We start from the raw sequence: 27,734 nt of genomic DNA, 5'->3' as shown, positions 1-27,734 counted from the left end.
AAAAAAATAACAAAAGGTAGTTTTCTCTACTGGGTTACAATAACTTTTTCAAATTAGATATATTGTATAAAGTACTTTGAGTCCTCAAGGGGAGTAGAAAAGTGCTCTGTATTTTATTTTGAAAGACTCACCCCTGTTCTTGAAGCACAGCTTCCTGCTGTGTTCTATAATAGATGCAGATCATTGTTCTTTTGTGAATGTCAGTCCTGACAGTCTTGCCTACTGTTTGCTGACAGGAAGCTCATTTTCATACACATATAGAGACTTTCTGAAGAGTCTGAATGTTTGTAAATGACAAAAAGCTATGTTGTCATTTTAAGGAATTAAAAAAAAAACTTTAAACTTTCTTTTCCACTTTGCTGTTATTTGCGTTGCCTCAAAATATAAACTTTTTTTTTTGCATTTTGAAGTACACCTACAAGAGAAACAGGGGTTCAAAAAGCAAAGTAAATGTCAAGTATATATGTCGTGATATCCTGCTGTGTCTTGTACCCCTGATATGACGCATGTTTAAGCTGCTATGCAGATCCTCACCGGATGTGCTTTATTTTGACAGCGGCGGGAGGAAATATTATTACCTGGTTCCTTGTAGCTTCACATTGGCGACAGCGCAGAGCTGCAAGTGGAAAGTCAAATACATCTTTGCGCTTCTGGCTTTTTGCACAAAATGAGAGGAAATGCGAGTTTTTGCCTATGTGATCACAGCAGACACGAGTTTAGACCCTGATCGTGTGTGTGACTGACACGACTCTGAAACTGAAGCTGCACTTGTGAGAATTATCAGTTAATTGGGCCATTCAGGAACTGTAAAAAAGGAGGAAGACGAAGAAGTGATGGAGGACCCGTTACGAAATTAACCCAGAACTTAAAAAAATGACGTTGATTTTAAATAAGGCGGCTAAGAGCACGTTTTAAATGACCTACAACATTTAACTGAGATTCTTTTTTTTTAATTTATTTTGCTTTACCATGCGTAACAGATGGATACGCCGGAGGTTGCTTGTCTTAATTTTCACCTTCTTCATCATTCTCTACGTGGATTTTCAGCTTCGAACCAGCAGCCTTCCCAAAGTTATAGTGGTTCACCATCCATCACCCGGTGCGATCCACCACCGGACCATCCAGCAGGCTACCTTCCTGGTCAGGGACGCGCAGAACCCGGCGAAAAGTACCAGAAGCAGCGGGGATACAGCATTGGCCGATGGAGGTCGCTCGGTGCCCGAGGACGCACATGTCAGCCAGCCCGAACTGAAGGTGGAGGACGTCTACATAGCTGTGAAAACCACCGGGAGGTTCCACAAGACGCGCCTCGCGCTTCTTTTGGAGACCTGGATCTCCAGAACCAAAGCGCACGTGAGTGTGATGTCTGTTTCCTGAAACATCTTACTCTTCTCATCACACAGCAGCTCCTGATTCAAGCAAACCACCAGATTTTTAAAAAAGATTTAAACTCTCTCCTATATTTAGTAGAACATTCGTTTAAAAATATTTACGCAATCACAGGAAGCTGTTGATTTAACCGAACCCGTGAACAAAACAGATAAAAGAGGAACTCCAATGCATTTATTAATCCTATAATGGTATGACAGAATGAAACTGATATAACACGTAAAGCTCAAGAGTTTAATTTCTTAGAAATATTTCAGGCAAAACAAAGAAGAAAAAAGTAAACATGTGATCTGTCAAACCATGTGCCATGACTCTAAAGATGAAGTGAAAACACTCACTTCCTTTCTGCTCTGGTGCTGCAGGTCTGATGGCTCATTAAAGTTAAATTTAGTTTCTTTTGTTGATCACTTCATGCTAGTCTTGTCCCACTAGCATGAAGAAAAACACCCCAAACAAACAGAGAGTAACATAAAGAAATCAGTTCTGTTTTGGTTTTACAGTCTGCACGTCTCACTTCACGACTATGTAAGGGTCTATTTTTAAATATTGGCATAGAGTGTCAAACCTGTTAGAAAGCCTGATCTGTGAGGTATTCAGCTTAAAAGTCTTTTGCTACAGCTCATCCAACATTTTGAACATACAACAGTGGTGGTACTTGTGGTGCAGAATTTCAAAGGGGTTTGGGACATTTTTTTTCACCCTTTTCCTTCATCTGGGTAATTTCTGTTACTATACTTAGAAAACTAGTTACTGGCATGTATACAATACAATATATTTATTTTTTCAGGAACATATCTATCTTATACTTCAGTGGCATCAGCCTAAAGATGTTTGAGTTGTCTTTACCTGACCTTTAAAATCAGACTTCCTTTAGGTTCTGGAAACAACCCAAGTTACTCTGAGTCGCTTGTATCGGCTTAGAGGTTTTCATTGACCACTGTGCCTGTTTGTGTGTCAGTGCTGTCAAATATGCAAGTCAGTGAGCAGTTTCACTATTTAAAATTTCAGGATTCTTCTATTTAAATACACACATACAGTGTACAGAGTGTACATACAGAGTTCATTTCCTTTTTGACACCAGATGAAAGAGCTGAGGAAGCACATTTCTGTTAGCTTCTTTTCTTTTCACATCTCAGAGCGCTGAAAGACATTTTTAAAGACGCCTTGGTTTATACTCTTCCTCTTTCTCTTTGCAAACACAAAACAAAATGTTGCTTTAGCGTTTGTCGATGGTAGTGCCTGCACACAGTCACACACACACACACACACACACACACACACACACACACACACACACACACACACACACACACACACACAGGCCCTATATTTATTTATCTATCTCTATATATGTATATCTATAGCTACACAATGACACAAAGATGCAACTACACACCCAGTGGTAGATGAAAACATACAGACGCATACACAGGAAGCTGCGCAGGCAGGCTGTCTCAGCCGAGGGGAAGCAGCCGCCGTGTAGTGACTCTGTTAACAATACTAAAACGGAAGCTGGTCATAGAAAAGGAAGTGTAGGGCTGATTGCAGAACAGAATGAACCCCATACCCACATATGCTTACACACACACACACACACACACACACACACACACACACACACACACACACACACACACACACACACACACACACACACACACACACACACACACACACACCTGGGGTAAAAAGTCAACCAGCTTGGCAGCAGCTTCCACAAAATATTGAAGCTAATCTGCTTAGACCTGACAGCAGCTGGCAACAGCTTGTTGGAAGCCCTAAAACAGTAAATACATTGTGATAATCCCTAATATGATCTTGGCCTCAGTCTAGCTTCGGATCTTCAAAAATTTCTATCACATCTTTCAGCACCAACAACAGAAATGATCTCAGAGGTGGAAACAGATATAAGTGGATGGAGAAATGGCTAACATCTTTAATGACCAATTTAGACATTTGGAGTAAAGGTTTTATGCTAAAAGTTAGAATTTTGGCCTCACGGTGGCGCAAGAGGACAAGTGAGGAGGATTTCAATCATTAAAATGTTTTGTTCCTGTGTACTCTATGGCTATGTATCCAGTAGAAGCTGAGATATTTCACATTCAGAGTGGAAAGTTTGATCTGGAGTGATGCACAGAGAAGAATTATCTCATTAAAAATTTAAAGCAAACCGTCAAAAAAGTTTTCGAATAGTTGTTACACTGTAAAATGAGCAATCTAGAAAGGTGGAGTTTTTCAGGAGTATAAATGTTGAAGAAAATGTATCATCAAAGCACAAGTGTTATGGTACTAAATTTCCAGCTTTTAATATATATCTCAGTATATGAAGGATTATGAAACAAGAATGCCCCTAACTACTGAGCAGCATGCATTGTAGTATAAACCAAAAACAGGAGAGCATCTCATTTTAAAAGCTACAACAAATCATCATCTCAAGTCCCAAACTTGGAGATTGTCAAAAGAAGAAGTGATGCAACACAGTGGTAAACATGCCCCTGTCTCTTTATTTTATAAATGTTTAAATCACATTTTAAACCATTTTAATCCAACAGAAATGAGGATTTTTAACATTTGATATGTTTGACTTCTGTTATTTCTATTAAACATTGAGTGCCTTTTTTGTAGCGCATTATTCAGACACACGGTCATAAAAAATAATTAACTATGCTGTAATAGATACAAAGTGCTACACTGTGTGTTGTTCCTTGACAGTTGCCATCTTATAGACTAGTTTTAGTAAATCATTGGTATTTCACCTTACAACTCTAAATTGTTAATGGAGATTCAGTGTTTTATACCTGAAACTAAGTTCACTGATAAAGCTATCAGATCTGTGGTTCAGGTTATATATTGTGCACTTTTTAACTGCAATTTATTCTTGGTTTTGTTATTTCGGTTAGTCAGCATGCGAGAATGTGTGACCCTGTGCCTGGTTTCACAATTTCAGATTTTTTCTTACTCCCCAAAAACTGCCATTGGTATCAGCGTCAGTTTGGCCATAACAATTATAGAATGATTTTGCCCCCTTCTACTCTCAACAAATTTCCCATTCAAGCTTCTCAGAGTGCCACAGTTGAACAGACTGAGCATCCAAATGTCCGATTCAGAAGCCAGATTATCATCATCATACTACAAAGGAATCACTGAAATATTGATCAGAGCCCTTATTAAGATATATTGCAGTCATTTTGTGTTATGGGGTGGTACAAATCTTACTTAATAGCCCTTTAAGAGTGTGAAAAACAAGTTCAGATTTATGCATTCCCACCTGACCTCAGTGAAACGTCCCTGCAAACTCTGTTTACGAGCCGCTCCAACTCCACGCTCTGTCGTTTTCGTTCCTCGTCCCAGGCTGACTGATTTCAGTGCAGGTGCTTTAGTTTGAGTTATGGCCAGAGGTGGAGAAACTAATTGTAATGGCAAAATTTTCTCTGGAGGATTTAGTGGCGTAGGTGGTGGTGGTTGTCGTGATGATAGCGGGGGGGAGGATTGATCCTGGTATCTCATTACTCCTCCTTCTCCTGCTTCAGTGATGGAGAGATGACAGGAAGGGATGAAAAAAGGTTAAAAAAGGCCTTTGGGAGAACTAGTGAGGGGGGGGGATAGAGCTCCAGCTGTATTAAAATGACCAAAGTAATGATTTAGAGGCTGTTTGATGTCACTTCAAGGGAGAACGGGAGAGCGAGCGAGAGGAATAGAGAATATTATAATTTGATTGATGGACTGGGATGCTATAATAAAACAGTGTACTTAAGAATAGATGAAGCCTTTCTCTTTGAATGCAGCAGAGAGGATATTATGGAAACTCACTTTAATGTAAATACAGAGAAAAATACACATAATCACAGCTAGTAAAACGGTCAGACAGTGAGCCTGCCATTTTTAAACACATGAATTTGCACAGTTACCTCAAATTAACACTAGTATGGCATTTCCCTGGAAGCTTACACAATTTTATAGAGTGAAAGTTAACTTACTGGATTAATTTTGGAGCTCTCGTTCACATTTTACACTTCCTTCACAACTCCCTGCCTTCACTAACTAGAAGTGGGACTTACCAGACATCATCCGATATGATCATAATACAATATTATTCCGATTTTGTAACATTTTTGCTAATTAATTACATTATAACAAGCAATTATTATTATTACAATGGTGTATGTTCATATTAACTGCTTCATACTGCTTGGTTTCACTGCTTTCTGCTATTGGCCATATACTGTGTGTACATGTATTAGTGCAACTGCAATCTACATAGTGCTGCACCTCCACGAGAGAGCGTGGTAGAGGAATGATGGAAGCAGTAACAGTGTTGAACAAGAGAAGCCTGCACACCCTAAGCAACAGAATAAATACTGAAGAGTGCAGTGTTTTCAGTGTCTGACGTCTTTCTGTAGGAGTGACAACGGTTAAAAGACAAAAAGGAAACAAAAAGGCAAATGAGGCTCCTGGTGAAATAATGGAGGTGCTGAATATAGTTTCCCCAGAGACACTCACTGTGGCTCAACCAAAAGCAGAGCAAAAGAAAAGTTGCAACTTTGCTTATATCTGAGCATTTCTGCATTGTGGTGTTTTGTAAAATTGTAAATAATGAGGAAAAGAAGGAAAGAAAAAACAGGTTACATATTGGTGCAGTGGGTGGCACCATCAATTACAATGAGAATGTCAGGCCCTTTCCAGCTGGGGCCTTTCTGGGTGGAGTTTTGCATGTTCTCCCCGTGCCTGTGTGGGTTCTCTGTAAGTACTCCAGCTTCCTCTCACAGTCCAAAGACATGCATGCTAGGCTAATAGCTGATTTTACATTGACTGTTAGTGTAACTGGTCAATCTCTATGTGACAGCCCTGAGACAGCCGAGCTGTGACAATAAAGCTGACATTTTCACACCACTAGATGTCAGTATTGCTCTTCTATCTATCTATCTATCTATCTATCTATCTATCTATCTATCTATCTATCTATCTATCTATCTATCTATCTATCTATCTATCTATCTATCTATCTATCTATCTATCTATCTATCTATATAGTGATATGGGGGTCTGCCAAAGAAGAAACTGACTCAGCCATATCGTGCTGCTCTGACCACTCTGGATCATGATGCTGTGTGTGTATGTGTGTGTACAATGACTCATTGTTTTAGCTCACAGCAGGGAACCTTGTTTTTGTCACGTCGCATTGCTCCATCACATTGATCCCATTGATCCTTGTGAGTATATGATGTGTTTGTGTTCTTGCTCTCTAATGAGAGTACTTTCAGGATGATGTGTTACAGATGTTGAGAAGAAGACAGATAACCAATCGAAGCTCCTGTTTTTAATTCCTTATCTTCTTTTATATTTCTTTTTTTCTTTTGTATAGACGTTCATTTTCACAGACACAGAGGATGTGGACCTAACTTCAGAAGGTAAGCAGCAATCTTGAATCTCATTCACACAAAAATTTAGATTTAAATCAGAATATTTATATATGTGGGCGCATGCAAATGTGTCTTCCATTCCTTATATGGGATGTTTCTCAGATAATGCTGGCGCACACAACCTTAAATATGTAAGCTCATTCTCTGTTTCAAGATGACAATGCCACAGTGTACAAATGCAACACCACAGACATCAGGAAGACTTCTAATACTGGCGTGCACACAGGAATGAGATGAAGTGACCCATAACTCTTACCCAAGGCTACAGGATAACTAGGCAGCTGCCTTAGGCATCCCCTGTTGAAATATTTTGTTAGTGCTCCTGCACTGCTCTTTAAAGTCTGCCACTAACACCCGCTATCAACACCACTGCTCATACTGCAGCAATAAACATGTGACACAAAGGGGAGACTGCAGGCAGGCAGTTAAAGGACTCTCCAACAATCTGCAACGAAAATTTACATTAAAATCAGACATTTTGATATTAATCGAGCAGCAATAAATCCAGATGTGCCCAGATGTTGTGAGAGTCACCAAAAATGAATGCAACATAACCTCACAGGAGCTGAAGTTGTGTTTTTGGAAGTCTTTTTTTCCCCTAAGAGTATTAGGAAGGATGAATATGAGCATGCCCATACAGAGAGAGGCGCATACATTTACTCATGTGGCACGACAGCAGTAACTTCATCAATTATTTAGTTACAAACACTAAAACCCCCAAACCATAGCCACAGCCCTGGCTTAACCAACTCTGTAAATGCTTGTTGTGACTGCAACAGTGCTTCGATTTCCAGCTGGCCTCTCATTTCTAGTCTGTTTTGCCGAGTAAAAATGACAACTGGGCAGACTGCAAGCCAGACCTCATCACCCTACATCAGTGACTGTTTTTTACAAATGCTCCTGTGGGTAAATTGAAGGGAATCCTTTCAATCTGGGTCCTAAATATCGTGGAGTGTCTTAAATAGATAAGTTAAGTGGAGGCTGAGCTGTCTACTCATGCTGTTAGCTTGTTAGTTTTTTCCTTCTTCTGTTCACCCCTGTTATATTGTTTCCTCACTCTCTATCACACACATCTCTATCTTTATATTTTCTCTCCATTTCTAATATCACTTGTCAATCACAAACAGGGTTGATCATGGCTGATGGTAAAATAATGTACCATGCAGAATGGTATAATCATCAATACACCCAACCATGTGCAACTGCTTTGAAACAGATGGCATCCAGTAGTATCTCTTTCTCATCTCTCTCTATCTGTCTCTGTCACCAGGTTATAACATGGTGGTAACAGACTGCCAGTCTGATCACAGTCAGCAGGCTCTGTCCTGCAAGATGTCTGCAGAGTACGACGGTTTCATGGCCTCAAACAAGAGGTGAGCCCGATTACGGTCTGTCTAACACCCTCTCTGCACCGGCTTTAAAGATCAGATTAAGATTGCAAACTTTAATGATCACCGTGGGGAAATCAGACCGTTACAGCAGCACTTAGTGCGGCAAGAAATCAAAGAAGTAAATTATGTTCCAGGGTTACAGAGGCATAAACAGAGGTGAGGATTATTACAGTCACACTTATTACAACAGTAATCTTTGAGGAGTTTAAAAGACTGGAATTTATTTAAGCATAACCTGTGCATTAATCGATCATCTTAACTACCTTTTCTGTGCGGTGCTGTCCAACTTGTAAAGGTATGAAGAACAGCCTTTTATGTTTTTATTTTTTATGCATTTGTAATAAAATGAATATAATTAAAAATATTATTAATATTAGGTTCGGAGGACAGACTTGTTTAGAAATTCTTGGAATTCTTTGAAAGAGGAGGAATTTCTTTGCCTTTTTCTGGTTCCTTCATTTCCTCTTCCATCTGCTGTTTTAAATGAATGAGTCTGTCCATCCATTCATCTGTGGCTTTTTCCTCTGCACCAAAATTCTCCTTCAGGGTTCTAATTGATTGTAGGAGCCTGGAAGTTTCTCCTGCGCTCCTGGCTACTTTCATTTTCCATGTCCTTTTGTGCCTGAAGTACTGATGTGGTCTGTCTGTGCTCAGCCAGGAGACGGCACTGGTCCTCCTCTCAAATATTATCTTTGGTCCTGTAGCATTCTGTGAATGTGGGCCAGTACAGCCTTACACCTGCTGTGATAAGTCTGTCTGAGCCTTCCTCTTAGTGTTTTTAACACTAAGATTGTCTTTGAGTTGTTTAATTTATTTGGGACAAATCTGCATCTGTGGGAGTTCTGTGCAAACGATACTTTTTTTCTTCCCACTGTCACCAAGTTTTAGCTCCATATGGGATTGTCTGAATGTTGGGGCTGTATTATTGTAGGGTCTTTAGTTTACAATATAAAGCACCTGGGGTGATTGTTGTGACTTGACACTATGTAAACAAAAATTAACTGAATTGAACTGAATCAGTGACTTATGAAGAATGTGGAACAGGAGCATATAATAATATCAAGGACATAAGAGTATCTGCATAGGGAATGAAATGTCTGCCTTATTTAAGGAGACAGAACTGTTTAAAGAGCTTCTTGCAACACAAAATGATGAGGCAGAACAGGAGACTAGGACAAAGGACACACTTTGAAAATGCAGAGTGGCACATAAACACATAGACAGTGAAAGGAGTTACGTGAAGAAGAAATACACAGTGAGAAGCCCCCAGCAGCCCAGGCCTATTGTAGCATAACTAAGGGAGGGTTCAGGGTCACCTGATCCAACCCTAACTATATGCTTTATCAAAAAGGAAAGTTTAAAGCCTAATCTTAAGAGCACAGAGGGTTTCTGCCTCACAGAAGGTATCAAGCTAGATTCTCTAATCCAGGGGTAGGCAACTCCAGGCCTCGAGTGCCAGTGTCCTGCAGGTTTTAGATATCACCCTGGGTCAACACACCTGAATCAAATGATTAGTTTGTTACCAGGCCTCTGGAGAGCTTCAAGACATGTTGAGGAGGTAATTTAAACACATAAATCAGCTGTGTTGGATCAAGGACACATCTAAAACCTGAAGAACACCTGCTTTCGAGGCCTGGAGTTGTTTCATCTCCTCTGTTAAATACTCTACCAAGACATCAGGTGACATAGATTAGACAAACATAATAACTTTTTTTCTTCTTCACCGTATTGGTGAGAAAGGACAGCCGGTGCACTCTTGTAGTGTGTTATTTCACATTGATTTTCTCACAGTTTTGAAGTAGTTACTTTTAACTAGCACCCTGTTTGCCCAAATGGCATCTAGGTAATTGGGACTAAGTAGGTCTTGACATATCCTGACATACAGCAATTTATGTCTTGTGGTTTGATAATTGGAGGCTCTGGCTTGGGTACTGTAACAGTCAATTTACGCACAGTTGTTTGGCAGTATTCTAGCAACTGCAGTAGGTGGGAAGCCCAAACAGCATGCTGATGCTTGATGACGTGAAGACTCCAGCGACACTTAAAGTATTAGGAAACAGCTTTATTAAGTGACCAATGCGTTTCAGCCTTCATCAGGGTCATTGCAAAATGTCAAACAGTTTGCGTTTAAATAAAAAACAGGAAACAGAAAAAAATCCAAGTGGACCAATCACACCTTCAGGAAATATACAAGCTGACCAGTTAACATTTAACAAGGTGGTATTGGCTGATTTGTTAATTGGTTAAGCCGCAGCCCAAATAGGTTCTGGGCTGAACCACTACAGATTAAAACGGGGAGAAAATAAATAAATAAATGAAAACATTCCCATCATGTCTTAATGTAAGACATACTCAAAATTACACAGAAAAATGCAAATAATCTGGTGACAGTTGCAGAGAAGAGGACATTAAAGAAACTGTTGGACATTATGAACAATGCTGGGCATCCTCTGCACACGGCCATAAACAACCAGAGGAGTCTGTTCAGTGACAGGTTGCTTCTCCCAAAGTCAAGGACCAACAGACTTAAAAACTCCTTTGTCCCACACGCCATCAGACTGTTTAACTCCTTGCTGAAGGGGAGAGGAAGGGGAAACCGGGGGACAAAGGAGGGGGGAACAACCAGTCAGATTCTACGTTTCTCTGACTCGTGTCCTTAGCAGTACACATGGCACAAGTTTGAAGGGGATGTTGAGATCGATGGAAAACCAGCAAACAGATATACAGAAATTGCTTAATTAGTAAGATAAATGTATGACTGCATTCTGTAATAGCTAACATCATTAGATGGATGTGCAGTCAATAGCTGCCAAACTAATTATTCACCCACTATCACTTCTCAGATAAATTAACCGTGCCCTGGTTGCTTCAGTTTGAGGCTTGAGTCTGACAGCGTTGAGCCTCCTCTGTGTTCACTGAGCTTATTTGAACCACACCTTTCAGTCACTGTCAGCTATCCATAACACCTTTCAACTGGGGCAAAACTAAAATAATGCAATCTGCTCTTAATGGGCCCAGAATGAAGATGATGTATGATCCCCTACACTCTTGTCTGCATCTTTTCCAATTTCATGCCTTGTCTCGAACACTGCATTAGCACACAGTGCAGGCTACCCTTGTGTCATTGTTGTATTTATTAGCTCTTTGTGCATTATGTAATCACAGAAGAAGAAGAAGCAGGAAAAAAACAGGATTAAAATATTTCCAAGAAACTGAAAAGTTTGTTTATTAGGGACTTGAATATGCACGAGACAACGCTGCTTGATGCTGCTGTACAATATAAAGTATTGACAATCCTTTGATACTGATCTATGGAAAAATGAATGAAACTTAACAGCTTGTGTTTGGGGTGGGAGTGAATGGGGGGGCGTTCATTATTAGAATGGCAGTGAAAATGTTTTCAAATTGGTTCCAAGGCACACTTACAAACCTCCCCAGTTTCACTCAAGTCCCACTCAAGAGGGAAGTGAGGATGTTTGGTTTGGAAGTAAGCCTTTTCTGTTGTTGGGCAGCAATTAGGATGGCAGAGGAAACAAGGCAGCACTTCAGTTTGGTACCAGCAGCTTTGTAATTTGGACTCTGATGTTGCAGTGCAAGCCTGTTTGGTTTGGAATGAGGCTCTGACATCATGTCCAGTCATTAAGATGGCAGAGAAAAAAATCAAACAGCTCGATTACTCACAGAGCAATTCAAGCTGTGAGGACAAAAACAAATGTAGATGAAAAAAGCTTCAAAATGGGAGAAGATCTTAAATCTTCTCCCATTAAAATGCCCAAATTCAACATTTCTTTGCTAGCTTTTCCAGAGCTCTTGTGACAGTATCACATAGAATGATCTGCCAAGATAACCAAGAGTTATCATTACACATACAACCTTATCTCTTATCACGTGACCTTAACAACTACCATTAACTGAAGAAGTTAACTAGAAGTTGAAGTAAGTTATTACAGATGTACCTCATCATGTTCTTCTTCCACAAAAAGATTAAGTTCCCTCTGAAAGGGACACGATATCTTGCTTCACAGGCGTTCTTGAGCCACAATGACATCCTTCTCATGAAGAACACTGTCTGAATGAGTGGGGATAGAGCCATAACTTTAATTCTAATACTAATTGGGACACAAAAATATTTCAAGTAAATCTGATGAAAAACATTCCTTAAATAAGTTTGTGACTCTGCCTAAAAGTAGGGATTGTACAGCATTTCAGTCAGGTTGAGGTCTGGACCTTGACATTTTCAGCCACTCTGCTGTGTATTTACTAGTGTGCTAGAGATCATTGTCCTGTTCTACGAACCAATTTTGTGTGTCTGTTGGATATAAGAACACATATGGGTCTAGAATACATTGGTGTAGAGAGGAATTCATGGTCGACTCCAAGGTCCTAGGTAATGTGGCTGCAAAACAAGCCTAAATCATCACCCCTCCACCATCGTGCTTGGCAACCCCTTGCAACCCTTCCAAACAAGCCATCGGTTGTTTGTGCTGTCGTGATCTTTAACATTGAACATGGTACCTGAGGCCTGTGGCATCTGAGCTGTAGTGCTTGTTTTTTTTTTTTGCTATATTTCTGAGAATTGCATTTTTTGACCTTGGGATAAATTTACTGAAACATTGACTCCAGGGAAGACTGGCAGCTGTGCTGCATGTTTTCTGTTTGTGAATTATTTTTCTCACTGCACAAATGATGGACTTCAAATTGTTTGTATTGTCTGCTCCACACCAGCGAACTGCCAAACCTTCTGCTTCTATAGAGGTGCTCGTACTCGCTGAGGATCAATTAATCAAGTGCACTTGATCAGCAGCACCTGACTGCTGCTTACTGCTTTAATTCCTAAGTACTTACTACTTAGTTTCTCATTGCACAGCACAGAGTCCCATAAAAACTCTTTTTCACATGCTGTACCTTGTAAACTGTGATATGAATAGTTTACAGACTGCTGTGACTCCAGGTGTCTTTTCTCTCTGTTCTCTCACCTGATCTCATGAATTTAACAGTCACATTTACAAGTTGGTGAGACTGTTAAAAGACTACACGCTGAGTCAAGCTCTGGGTCTGTGTTTGTTGGTTACTCGAGGTAAAGCCTATCAGTGATGTCTATAAACACAAACAGCAGGATACGAGCACATACAAATGCTTTTCAGTCTCTGTTGTAAATCTTGTGGTTAAGTGGCTGTCAGTTCTCTATTTAGATGAAGTATCTGGCACTATGTGCCAACATAACCTTTTTCTTTTCAATGTCTGTAATGAAGATAGGCTTGCAAGGGCTTCAGGATATTTATATGACCAAAGGTCAACTATTTTTCACATGGAGTCCTAAAATATCAAACTTAAAAGAAAATCTCATATTTTTGCTGTGGCATCCAACCACAAGTAAATACATGCATATGGGTAACTAGATGACTTGGGGTTACAGCATTGATCACACTTGGTTTGAGGAATTTCATCCCGCTTCCGTTTCTCCTCTTCCAGTCAGTGTAAGGTATCGCCATTTCAAGTACAGATGCACGATGCATTACTTAGGTAAGACTTTTTTCATTTCTCTGTTGCAAGAGTGGAAGCAACAAAGAAGAAAATTAGTCTTCAGATTTTTTTTCCGCCTGATTGCAAATGTCAACAGGAGAAATGGAGCGAAGCTGAGAAAACTATTATTATAAACCCAGCACCACGGTTACATTTTAAATGAATATTTTTCCTTTTCTTTCACCGATCGCTCCTCAGGTGGTTTTGTCATGTGGACGATGATAACTACGTCAACCCAGAAGCTCTCCTCTCGCTGCTGTCAGCCTTCCCCCAGGAAGGTGACATCTACGTGGGCAAGCCGAGCCTGGACAAGCCCATCACTGCTCATGAACTGCTGGAGGGCAACGCAACGGTACGATACCACTCATGAGTATTTTAGGTTTCTTGGCAGAGTCAACCTTAGCACTAGGACTTGGCTGAGCTTTGCAAAGTACATGCTGAAGTCGTGATCTAGTGAGGAGCATATAACTGCACCCTGAAGAAAAAAAATCTCTTAAATATGCAAAAAGGGACGAAAACATGAAGGTTTTGGTTACAGTTCCACGTTCAGTACATCTCATTTTAAAGACGGAAACTGACACCCACTCAAAAAATACTCTTTGTAGCACAGCATAATGCAACTCTAAACTCAATTTTATTAATGTGGAATGATCATTGATTAGAGCAGGATGGCCGTCCGCAGATTTAATTTTTCCAGTGAGCCTCCTGAGATTCTTTATCTTTCTCCATCTTGGTTTCCTTCTCTCCTCCTTTGTTTTCAATGTTTTCTTATTTGCTGTTATGTCACTTGCTTGTTGTTATTAAATCAACCCTACTGTTTCTCCGGTTTGTGCTCTCTCACTCCATGGATTCTTTTTTCGTTCCTTCTGTCCTTGTTTCACAGTGTCCCTTTTTCGCTCTGTTTTGCGGTGATAGTGAACAGCTTCTTTCTGGAAAGGTTAATTGCTTCGACTAATACCCACAGAGTGCTCGACTCTTTAATGCGTTCTCCACCAGAAATATTTTCACAGTTTTGATCCTTACTGGAAACGGTTACAGGACCAATTTCAAGAAATCACATGTTAACATGTTTAATTGGGTCAGGCTTATTGCTATTTGGATGTAACAAAGGGTTTCTGCTAGTGTGTAAAAGCCCAAACTGGGCCCCCTGCTAGTAATACCAGCAGCTTTCTCTTCATATTTATTTGTTGTACTTAAAAAAATCATTTTAGACACGAGCTATAACCATTAGTATAATTAATGATACCATCCTACTGTTTCCATTAACTGGCTTTACTCATATGGAAAAGTCTCACAAAAACTAAAGGAAAGTTAAAAAAGGGAGTAAAGAACCAGGAAAATGTTATGACCTTTTAGGATTTTAGCTGTTCAGCTGGAATCTGTCCACTCATGAACACGAATGAAACAAAACAAAATCATTTATAGCTGTATGTGAACAAGGTCAGCTGTGATTCAGTGCTTTTCTGCTTGTGTTCACGTCTTACATCTGACGCCGTGTGCATATTGTCCCCCATGCTGGAAGTTACATATCTGCAAACACTCACAAACTAGTAGTGAGTGTGATGAACCCAGAAATAGAGAATGTTTGTATTCAGAGTAAAAGTGCACAGCGCTGAGGCTTTCAGACAAGCCGGCATCTTGCAGGCAATCTACTAGCAATCAAATCAATGGCATGGATGTTTTCATTGGGGGTGGCTGTAGCTCAGGAGGAGCTAACCCCAAGTTGCTCTCCGATGCATCCATCGGAGTGTGAATGTACTTAGATAGCACTGAGTATAGATAAAGTGCTTGTAAGAATGGGTGTGATTGGGTGAATGTGGCATGTTGTGTAGAGCGCTTTGGAGCTTTGGAGCGTCTGGGAGAGTAGAAAAGCGCTGTAGAAGAATCAGTCCATTTACCATTCATTGCAGCACCTCGTACCTCTGAAACCATTTTACCTTGCGGCTGCCAGCAACTGCCAGCAATCACTTACTAACCAGTTTAGGAATAGACATTTGTCCCAGTCTCTAAGCCTGTGTTACTGGAGCCTTATGGTGTTTTTGAATTTGAATTTATTTATTTAAAAGGGACAGTGCAGTTTAACATAGTCCAAGTACAAAAATACGAAACTGATGTAACGCACATAAGTTTATAGCTATTGCTAATTTTCAACAATTGTCCCTTGTTGGGTTTACAATCAAAATCGATACATTTTACAATAAAACATACATTTTCATAAAACCAAATTACATCATAAATACAATTATAATTAATAAACAATAAATTAAAATTAAATTAAAATTATCATCAATCCAATGACTACATCTCGGATTTCCCTTTAACCAGATTTGAACCTTTAATGTAAAAGATCTGATGTCTGTAATCAATTTGATTTCGGCTGGAAGTGTGTTCCACAGATGGCAAGCCTTTATGGAAAAAGCTGACTGACCAAATGTAGATCTGCAATATGATATCTTGCAGTTGCTTGCCACGTCCCTGGAGCTGGACAGAAGAGACAAGTGTACGACGGTATCTTCTGTGTGGTGACACCTATTGTTCAGGGGAGTGCTGCGGCGGCTTCCTGCGCCTTAACGGCGGGCTTAGATAGATGCGACTGCCTGCTGATGTTACAGCGCTGCATGAAATGACTGCTGTAACTGGCGCTTCGCTTACAGTTCAATTCAATTCAATTTTATTTATATAGCGCCAAATCACAACAAAAGTCGCCTCAAGGCGCTTCATAGATACAGAGAAAAACCCAACAATCATATGACCCCCTATGAGCAAGCACTTTCCTTCCTGTATGCCTTCCTTCATACAGGAAGGATGATCTGATGTCACATTAATTTTCACGTGGTTAGTGAAAACACGAGTGTAAAACCTGAATATATATACACATATATGTTTCTCTTCATGCTGGTGTCTTCGCTCTGTATTCCTCCACATAAGCTGTCCCACTGTTCCCTTAGAGCCAACACACAATTAGCAATTAATGCTATAGCAGGTAGTTAGCACTACAGGAACCAAGTACGACATTCAGTCCTCAAATTTCAGCTGAATTAATGACTAATTCAGTTCAGTTATTAGACTCAATGTCAAAAGGTGACAGAGTTCAGATCACTGTGATGCATCAGCACATTAAACATAAGTTTGTCCTGTGTGCTCAGTGAGGGGAACTTAGAGAAGACATCTAGAAAGGTCATCGTGACATATCTCTTACCATGATCATTACCATGGCAACATTTTATTTTTATGGTACATAAAGCTGCTGCTCCACATCGAAAGGAGCCAGCTGAGGTGGTTCGGGCATCTGACAAGGATGCCCCCTGGGCGCCTCCTGGGTGAGGTGTTCCAGGCATGTCCCACCGGGAGGAGGCCCCGGGGCAGACCCAGGACACGCTGGAGAGATTATATCTCTCGGCTGGCCTGGGAACGCCTTGGTATTCCCCCGGACAAGCTGGAGGAGGTGGCTGGGGAGAGGGAGGTCTGGGCCTCTTTGCTTAGGCTGCTGCCCCCGCGACCCGACCCCGGACAAAGCGGATGACGATGGATGGATGGATGGATGGATGGTACATAAAGTAAGTTGTTAGCATTATGCATGTCAGTGGTGCTGATTATAGAATGAGTAACAAATCCTAGAGATGAGATGAAAAAATATTGCTGCTGTAAAGGTAAGAGGATGGGTCACCACAGAGTGAAGATTTCCAATATCAAGAGGGAAAACTAAAAATGAGATGAATGAAAGCAGCCAGGGTATTCCCTCCTGCTCACACAGCAGAGAGAGCAGCTGATGTCAGAGGACACCGTCCCTGTCAAGAACTGCTGGAGTCTGTCGATCACATGTAATTTACACAAGGAGCTTATGGAAAAAAACTCTTTTCTGATGGTCATTTTCCTTTTTCCCTCCTTTCCTTCGTTTGTCTATCCATCATGCTTCTCTTCTTTCTCTTCTTTTTGATCTTTGGCTTTGCTGGTCTTCTGCAGGCACCATTAAACAGTAAAACAAAGCTGAAGCTGCTCCTATCGGTTTTATGTCAAGTTTCACCCAAGTCAGGTTAACTGCTGCCATTCAAAATCCATACCATCCATTCTGTTTTCTTCATTTTCACTCTCCACTGCTGCAGGGGCTCCCCCTGAGGTCAGCAGCATCTTCTTCTGAATACACATGTCCTCGTGTGTGTGCATGAGTGTGTGCGGCGCACGTGCGCCTACATTGGTATGCATGTGTGTTATTGAGTTTACAGAATTAATGCTGCTATTGAGTTAAAGAGCATCCTGACTCCAGCATGCTCTCTGAATAGGGTGTCGTGCTCTGTCTCTCTCTGCTTCCCTCTTGCACTTTACAGTCTCTCTCATTCGTTTCTTGAAATGACTCTCTCCGTCTCCCTCGTGTCACATTCTCTGCTCTGATTGCAGCCATTTGCAGGGAAGAATAGATCTTTATTAATCTTTGCTTTGCTTTTTCTCTCTCTTCCCTTCTTCCTTCCTTCTTTCTGTTCCCTTTAGTGAAAACAAAAAAAAAAGGCGATGTCAGGCTCCTCTCTGTCTCCTCATCTCATTTTCTTACATCTTGCTGCCTAGTTTTTTTCCGATTTCCTGTCACTATAGTGAAATGGGAAGGATAATGATCGGAGGAAGGAGGAAAAGAAAGGAATGGAGTGGGAAGGAATGGGAAGTAAAAAGGAAGGGGAAGAGATAAAAAAAACAGAGGAATAGTAAAAAGGAAGAGAAGTTTATTTGAAGAGTTGTACAGGAAAGAGGAAATTAAAGTAAAGTAAAGGAAGGAAGGACAAGTACATTTTTCACATGTTAAATTTTACAAGAAAATTAGTGAACAGGAGGTAAAAAGAGAAGAATGAAGAACAGAAAGGGAAAGAAATCTTCCAAGCTCCCGATTAGTTGTGCAATTACAGCTCGCTCTATGAGTTAAATCCTTTATCTGCCTGCTGTGACAAACAGGAAAACAAGGCAGCACATTTACCCCGGCAAAATATCAACTGAGCAATTTAAGCAACAGGAGAAGGAAAAACACAATAGTTGCTTGAGAAATGGCTCAAAGTTAGAAGATAAAGATGTACTATTCATAACAGACTGGAAACCAGAGCAGTTAATACGCGCCTGAAAGAGAAACCGTGAACACTTAGGTTCAGTCATAGAGGCCCTTTTCCTCTTCTGATTTCCTCTGATATAGCAGAGGTATTGTGTGTCTGTGAAATGGTGGCAAATATTTATAACATTCAGTGTGAGCTTGTGTTGTATTTTTTGTGTTCTGTATTCCCAGATGAGTATATGTGTGTATGTCTGTTGGTGTGAGTCTCTATATGTGTGTAACAAAAGTAAACACAATTTAAAAGAGTTAATACAACCAAAGCTTTTAAAGGCTTTAGCTCTTTATTGGGCCATAAATAATATTTGGTACCTTAAATGGACGTCAAAATCCCCCCCCCCCCCCCCCCCCCCCCCATAAATCACTGAGAGGTGGTACAACTACTGTACATGGATTTCTTCCAGCCAATCAGCAAATATCAGGTGTGTGACAGATAGTGGCAACAGTGTGTCTAATCAATCAGTGATGATCTGGAGAATTGTAATTTTCAGTGTTCTTCCAGAATTCATGAAATCGGGTCCTTCGCACTTACCTGCTCCTACAGTTGGGCTCATAATGCCCAAACTGATAAGTCGATAAGAGCGAAGGATTATATAGTTCAAAAGTTGCTTTAGATGTTGAGTTAGATGTTGTTTGTGTTGGATTTCTAGAAAGTATAGATTAGTGAAATTTGTGGCATAATAATGATGTCACCATATTTACTTTTCACAACGTTCACCTAAAAAACGTTCACTACTGATGGTTACTTTGTAGTTTTTAGCACCAGGTGAGCCACATTGTGTTCTAAAACACACCCTATTATAAACATAGGACAGTAGTATTCATAGTAAAATGGATTTTGTCAAAGCTTCATACAGACAGTTATCCAATGATAAAAATTTAACCCACTTTTACACATTTCACCTTTTTTTTCTGGCTAGAAACTGTGAGATATTCGATTTTGTTTGCTTTATGACATCATAGCAGGTTTATAATAAATAAATGGCATTTATTGGGGTTTATTGTCAGTCTTACTACTGCTAAAATTAAGATAGTAATTCAGTATTGTAATTTATTTAGTTTCGATTGAATTACCTACATGCAATTATAAGGGGCACCCACACCAGGTGCAATGCTATTTTTTATATATATATATTTTTTTTATTTCTATGCCAATATATGTTTTTTCAGTAGATCTACACTTCACTGTTTTCCTTCAGAGTTGGCTGGATAATGACTAAAATGACAATGACCAGCATTATCTTAGTGGACATCATTACTATGTTACAGCAGCTTTACCAAGTACAGTGAAGCAGGTTCCTGTGACAGCGCTGCGCTTTCATTTTGTGTTATATTTGTGAAAACTGACAATGTGTGTTTTTTCCCTATAGTCTATGTATACACACTGTTTAGAAAAATGCGAACCCCAAGCAGTGAGTGTTGATCTTAAAAAAAGTTTGAAAAAAGTCACACAAGTAAAAAGAAAAGTTCTGCAACATGCTCAAAATAACACTCGGTAACAACGACTGCCATATAAAGGGTTAAGTCGGTAGATGTCTAATGGAAATGTATCTGTATATTTTTAAATAGTTCATTCAAAGCACAGAAAATGTGTTTTAAACAGCTTTTTGAGGAAACAGCATCTACTGTGAGTCTGAAGCGGCTAAAAGGAGTTTTTCCTTGGAAACATTTGAGTGACATTTCACAGCCAGAGTTGCACCCTCTGCAGAGCACTAATATTTCACATAGTACTTTACAATGGTTAATAAGCACATTTTACCACAGCAGGAATAGTGCAGCGCTTCAGTGACTGTTCTGTCTACTGTACTGTCACAACATGTTGCAGCAAAAGTCGAGGTGGAGTTTTTGTTTCCTTTATGGTTTGAAACTGTGGTATATCTCCACTGGAACCGCATTTTTACTCATACGACACCCAGTCCAGTCTTTGTTAGTTTGTGATTATTTTTATACGGTATCTCTTAATAATTTCTGTGTGTTGTCTATCAGAGGGAGGTGCAGTTCTGGTTTGCAACAGGTGGAGCAGGCTTCTGCCTGAGTCGAAGACTGGCAGAGAAGATGGCTCCGTGGGCCAGGTATTTACAATTTGTGTGTGTGTGTGTGTGTGTGTGTGTGTGTGCGCTTTATAGGGACGATGATGATAAGACAGTGAGGAAAAAAAACACAAGCACACAGACAATTGCATCTATGTAATGCTGATATGAATTCAAACCAAACATGTTTGGGGCTTTTACACATTTTTTCACTGGTTTTAAACATTTGTTTGTAAAAATGGCTTCTTGTTTAATAAGTGTGCAGATTTTCTAGTTTTAGACGACCTCCTGTTCTTTACATTGTTGTAGGGAACTTGCATTAATGCTCAATGATATAAACTTGTTTTAACATATCTCATCAGTTTTAATGGAAAAAGCACCAAACGTTAAACTAATTAAATCATAAATGCTAACACAAGTAAACCTCTGGTTTGAAAAAGCAAAGCAGATTCTAAAATGCCTTAAATGTGCACTCTTTTTAACGGTCAGCAGGGGGCGACTTCTCTGGTTGTGCGTCCCTTTATAGACAAATATAGAAAAATGACCCCACCTGCCAAGAGACAATCAATTTAGAGCAGGGTCGCACATTAACAGATGATGTTCAGTAACTGACAGACTCCGATGTAAGACTGTAAACATCGTGATCTGTAGCATTCTTGCATTAAAATAAACTACATCCCTTCAAGAGACAGAACAACTGGAAATGACAAAGGTTTATTTCTATACTCTCAGACTGGTGGTGTCAACAGGTCAACAGTACCAGCACAATTTTACTCTGATTTGTTTAGTTAAAAAAAAAGAAAAGGATTTGCAGATCTCATGTGGGAATCTTTTATGTGTGTATCTGCGATCTATATCTCACATATTGTGATGCACCTGTGGTTATGTTTTAGAGCACAGCTCAGACGAGCTCATGAAAAATGGATGCGCTGTCCATGGTCCTGAATTTGTAACGGTTTCATTGGAGTATAGTGAAAATTTATTGGAGAAAACATTGTTTTTGAAGTTTATTAATGGAAATGCATCGATCAGAATAAAAGCAATCAGCACCGTGATCAAAAAACAAACAAACATCAAAATACACTTCCTTTGCCTGATGTCCATCTAAGACCTGATTTTTTTTTTAGCTCCAAAGCCAACTTCATCGCTCCGTTTGCTCTGTTCTTGTGTCATTTTGCTCTGTACACCACGGGGTCAACTGAAATTCCTACACACGCTCTTAAACCTCTGCATTGCCTCATCAGTTCACTTAATGCTGTCAAATCAAACACAAAGCACAAGAGATACTTTTTCATTGCTACATCAGCAGAGTTAGAGTAAATTGCTCGTTGCGAATCTTAATAAATCTCCTCTTACTTTTTACTGCTCCAAATACCAACAGGACTGGTTTTCCACCAAAATTATTTATTGCTGTGTTTATGGTCTCAGTGGCTAATTTGATTACGACAACTACAACATGATTTTCATTCTGTAAATTATCTTGTAGCAATTTGTTAATCTTTTGACTGACAAAATTGGTGCTGTATCTGTTTTGACTTTTTGGTTTCTCAGTCTGTCTCTGAAACTTTGTATTTGTACTTCTCTCAAAGAGCTGGAACTAATAGCTGCCCAGGGCTACAGGTAGAGCTAGAGAACCAATCTAAAATAGTTCTTTGGAAAAGGTCAGCAGTAAAATATGCACAGTAAACAGTCAATGGGCCCAACCACATGTTTTCAGATAAAGGTTGGACAGTTTATGGTGCTAAATTTCTCCCACAGTAAATGTGGATGTATTGCACACTCTGTTATGTGAGAAAATATTGAGAAAGGCTCTTTTTCCCTGTGTATGTCAGTGGCTCCCAGTTCATGAGAACTTCAGCTAAGATCCGTCTTCCTGATGACTGCACTGTGGGCTTTATTGTGGAAAAGCGACTGGGAATCTCCATGGTCCACTGTCCTTTATTCCACTCACACCTGGAAAACCTGCTGCTCATCAGCCAGAGAAGCATACCACAGCAGGTAGTAGCAGGCGGTTTTATACACAGGTGTCCAAGCAAATGCACTTCTTCCTACTCTCATGTGTTTTCTAATCTGCAGGTGACACTGAGCTATGGGATATTCGAGAATAAGATGAACAGCATCGAGGTAAAAGGGAGCTTCTCGAAGGAGGACGATCCCTCCAGGTTTGTTTCTCGCAATATTCATTCGTAAATGAGGGGTACTAAGAAATGTGTCCTTGCTGACATTATTGTGTTTAGTGTTCCACTGGCTCCCTTTGCACATAAATGACATAACATTAAAAAAACATATGTCGCTTTTAAAGACTAATGGATCAAACTCTAATTATTGTAGGATTTTCATGCGGCTTGGTTTTAAAGGCTTATTGGATGCCAAAACCACTACACGACAGGTTATAATACTCACATAGTCTAAAATGATCATGAGTGCAACTGCGATACTACATAATGACCAAAAACTGAGCATAAAAATCCAGGTTGAGGCACTGGAGATAGAGTGGATCATGTAAGAAGAGCTCTGTATCTCTGTGTGCTTGTGCTTTTTTCTCAGCGTGAATACAGTGTCTCTAGGCATTTTATTGCTTTTTCAAAGTACCTGAGTTCTCTTCTTTCATTTTTTGGTTGCATTTCCCCCCCCGTATTTAGTAGAAGTAATTTTTAACTACACAAAGCAATTTTGAATATGTGTTTGGCCAATTTAGCAGGGTTGTGTCACAGTAATGTTAAGGTTTGTTTTGCAGGACAATGCCTCACTCCTTGAGCAGAGCATTACATTTTAACCTCTGTCCTATGAATGCCAAGTACGTGTTTTACAAACAGCGCTCCCCTCAGAGTCTGCAAAAGTTACTGCACCCCACAATATGACCCTACTGATGTGTGAAAACAGCATAAAACATGAGCGTTACTAAGACCATTCAACAGATGAATGCTGTATGATTATGCAGTGTAGTGCTGCATAATGTCTAGCAGCTTCTCCCCGTGCATTCTTTTTGCTCTTGGACTCACTAAAAGTTCAGTATCTTGCCCGAGGAGGCAATCAGGGATCAACTTGCCGGCCTTCCTGAGCCACTGGATGCGTCACTTATTCAGACACATGGGAACAGGTTAAACGGAAGCAGATGGGGGTTTGATGTGAAGGTCACAAAAGAATCACAGGTCAAGGACACGCGTTATGAATTATGGTTCCCAGGGACAACTACAAACCCTGTGGTCCAGCAATGTTTCGTTACAGAAAGAGCAGCCCAGATTTAGAAGTAAAAGTGCCTCTAATCTAAAAGCACAGGAGCACTAGTATCAGGGAAGACTCGACTCTGTGCTGCAGTTGCCTTAAAATCTGACTGAAGTGTATCAAAGCAGTAATGGGCCTCATTTTGACCTGATGGCGATATCTAGCAGAGGGAATCATGAAAAGCTCCAGGATTTAGGACATCAAATGCACATAACAAATGACACGTCATTTGTTTAGCCTTCAGTTTATTATTTACCTTATCATACCAAATTGTCAAGGGGAGACATAATGTCTGTCTACAAAATGCTCACAATTAAATATACCAAAAAATATCGATATTGTGTGATATTGGACAATATCGATATTGTTACTGAGAATGGAAAAACGACTTTCACCACCGCAAAAAACCCCTAAACAATTAATAAAATAAGATAAATATGTAAAAAATACTGTAAGTGTTTTATAATTATTATAATTTTAGGCTTATGCATTTATTGTGCGTCTTCAGTGATAAAGCTCTTGTTTACTAAAGGTATTTGCTGTAGAAATCTCCAGCTCCAATCTCCAGTTTTCAGTTTTGTCTCTCATGATCTTACGTTAAGGCATGACAGCCCTCTGGCTCCAGTTGATCTTGTTCTATCTTCACTCCCAGATAAAAGCAATTTGATGTAACACAATGGAACAACAGATGTGTTTGTCTTTTCCGGTTTCCTTCATCCTCAGCTGTAAGAACATATCACCACAAATGCTTCACAGTGGCATTTCCATTTGCTCCCATCCTCTGGTTTAGTGCACGGTTGTGTTTGCCCTCCCTTCAGCCTGAGAGGAGTAGGTCACAGGTTCATCTGTCTGTACAAAGGCTTGAACTGTATATAATGGAAAAATGGTGTTTTTCCTGCCAACTGTTAACAGACAAACTAATGGTTCATTCACACAAGTTTGAACTTGTATGTTAGGTAATTTATATATATAATATCAATATATTCTGGCAATGTTTCCTTGCAACTAAGAAACATTTCAATTCTGCTGGTTACCATGGCTTTATTTTGGTTATTGGTTATTTATTTAGCTTATATTCCAATATAAAAGCAGGGTTGCTGATCTCCTAAGTCATTTTGCGGTTAACTCACTTCTCTCTGTGTTGGAATTTCTTTTGTTTCAAATCTTTGAGGTTCAGGCTGCACTCTGAATATAAGCAGCTAATGCAATTTTCTGTTTAATATGAATTTCTTTGTATGCACATGGCAACAGATCTGCAGGTCTTGCTGATTCGTTGCCGTTAATTGCCATATTATCACAAACAGATTGCATGTAATTTCCAGCTTAACAATATTCAGTTGCAGACTGATAAATAAACTGACTCCATCTTACTTCTGTTTTATCGCCGTCCTGACACACCAGAATTGTTCTGCAGACTTGGTCCCTGCTTCGGAGCAACCATTTCAAAGACATGCAGGGTCATTGCAAACAGTCACAATAATTTTGGTCCTGCTGTCCAGCTGTGGTCTCCAAACCCTGTTCTCCCTTGTGCGACTCTAGCTCAAAGGGGCCAGAACATAATCTCTTTTCTGGAAGTAAAAATAAATAATAGGAAAATATGAAATTATTAATGGATAATTGCACAAGATATTCATCAGATGCCCTCTAGTTGACATTCTGCAGTTGCTGTTAGATGAAAGTACAGAGCCACAGATAAGTGTTTACACATGCAAATCAACAGACGACCCAGCGCACCGTGCATACTATAAATACCCAGTTTTCACCTTTATAACATTAATGAGCAGCACTGTAGATTTAACTTTGTCAAGTGGGGCTGACTTTCATGAGCCTGCTTTTTCTTAAAAATGTTTATATACATCTTAGCCAGAATACAGTTTTGACTTTCAATAAGGAATTAACTATGTTAGTGTAATATTTATTTATTAATTTTATTTATTAATCTCAGCACTTTAGGACCCACTGCTTTATCACACTGTGAATGAGGAGCATAACATTTAAGAAACACAGATGCTCTGCTGTAATCTTTGCTGCTGTAGATATTTGTGCAGGCCATTTTTGGTATTTAATAGATAGATTTCAGAAGTTCCCATTCCCAGAAAAGAATGATAAAAGTAAGGATAATAATTCACACACGTTCTTTTCCAGGTGATTTGTTTATTGTCACCAGTGGTGAGTTGATACCTATTAAATCATTCAGCTTTGTGCACACACAGGGAAATGTGTGGAAGGAGCCAATAAGATTCAGTGCCTTACTAAAAATAATAATTCCAATAGGTGTCACCCAGTCCTTTAGAGAAAAAGCCTCCCCCCCCCCCCACCATCATTAACAATAGCTGTTAACCACCTCTGAGTTATTAATCATGACTTATGTGTTCTGCAGGTTTAAGACTGTCCACTGCATCCTGTATCCCCTCACCAGCTGGTGTCCATGAGTACCCCCTAAAGACGACCACATCCAAGCACCTGAGACAAAGCTGGTATCCAGCTGAATGTAATATTTTACCTTTACCTGCACAAAAATGGACCGATTCATTTTGGTGGAGCAATTCTGGATGCAGAAGGAATAACGGTGACTCAGACTTATCTGTGTTCCACAACGCCTCACCTACCACTGATCAACACAGACTGTAAAAGAGGGATCTAGACATCATCTGTTTTTGGACTTCCATTCCGAAGACATGATTTAATGTTTGGCCATTGTTGTGTTCGTCTTTTAGAGCCACAAGAGAAGAGGGTGAAATTCAGAAATTAGGCGCTAATGTAGCAAGCTTAGTTAGCAAGGCTGGTCCACTGAGTCTATAGGAATTTCTTTTACTTATGTATTAATCACATTATTTTATTGTATGATGCCTTGGTGCCACTGGATTTTTAAACATGTTTCACACTCATACTATAAGACAAATGGTGGGGGTCTAGTAAGGAAGTTGAGGGAAGCAGACAGCTCCACAGGAAGAATCTTTTGTAAACATTGGGAGGGAGCAAGGGAGTGTGAACCTTAAAGTGTGAAACAGCTGTGTACTGCCTTTTGTTCTTGAAGAAGGTATTTAACTGAGAGCCATGTTAGGCTCAGGAGACTCTGCTGACCGTCTGCCCCGCGATCATGCAGGCTCGCCACAAGCTTGGGTTTTTATGTTCTTTGAGTTTTTGATTAAAGAATGTTAGCTACCGCTCACCGCTCATCTGCAGGCTTTATTTAATGGAAAACTTCCACAACAGAGTCTATAGCTGAGCTGCATAGACGCAGATACTGGTTATCTAGTGTTAAGTAACATACAGATGAAATACTAAATTTTCCCTCAGCAAAAATGTCTTGGATTTATTGAACCACAAAGCATCTTACATCTAAGATAACTGCAATTAAAATGCTACAAGAGGCACTATTGCCACAAATACAGGTGAAGGGTCTAGGTCATCGAATCAAATTAGCTGATGTGAAGTCTTGGAGACAGCTAGTTGCATAGCTGTCAGTTATTAATGAGTGGATGCTCCTGATAGGACAAATGTTAAGCCTTAAAAAAATTTAAATGATGAGCTAGATAAAAATTCCACTGCAAAGCAGTTTTTATAAATGGGAAAAGAAACTCTAGGCACAAAAACTGCCCTTGTTCAAGGCTGTAAACCTGTTTATGTGGTATTTTAACACGGCAGTCTGCACGATTTTCGAGCCAGT

General features: G+C 39.8%; 1 protein-coding gene across 1 annotated transcript; it reads left to right on the top strand.

The window, feature by feature from the left end:
• The first annotated feature begins 67 nt into the window (after positions 1-67).
• On the top strand, positions 68-26,913 carry mfng (MFNG O-fucosylpeptide 3-beta-N-acetylglucosaminyltransferase). The gene is made up of 8 exons (XM_026171873.1): positions 68-1,353; positions 6,752-6,797; positions 8,080-8,182; positions 13,922-14,075; positions 20,796-20,881; positions 22,672-22,837; positions 22,916-23,001; positions 26,445-26,913. Exons 1-8 carry the CDS (start codon positions 970-972, stop codon positions 26,494-26,496), a joined length of 1,077 nt encoding a protein of 358 aa, XP_026027658.1. The 5' UTR covers positions 68-969; the 3' UTR covers positions 26,497-26,913.
• Positions 26,914-27,734: the final 821 nt, after the last annotated feature.

Source organism: Astatotilapia calliptera, chromosome 6, assembly GCF_900246225.1.
Source record: "Astatotilapia calliptera chromosome 6, fAstCal1.2, whole genome shotgun sequence".
NCBI classification, from domain to species: Eukaryota; Metazoa; Chordata; class Actinopteri; order Cichliformes; family Cichlidae; genus Astatotilapia; species Astatotilapia calliptera.
This window is presented reverse-complemented; position numbering and strand designations above follow the sequence as displayed.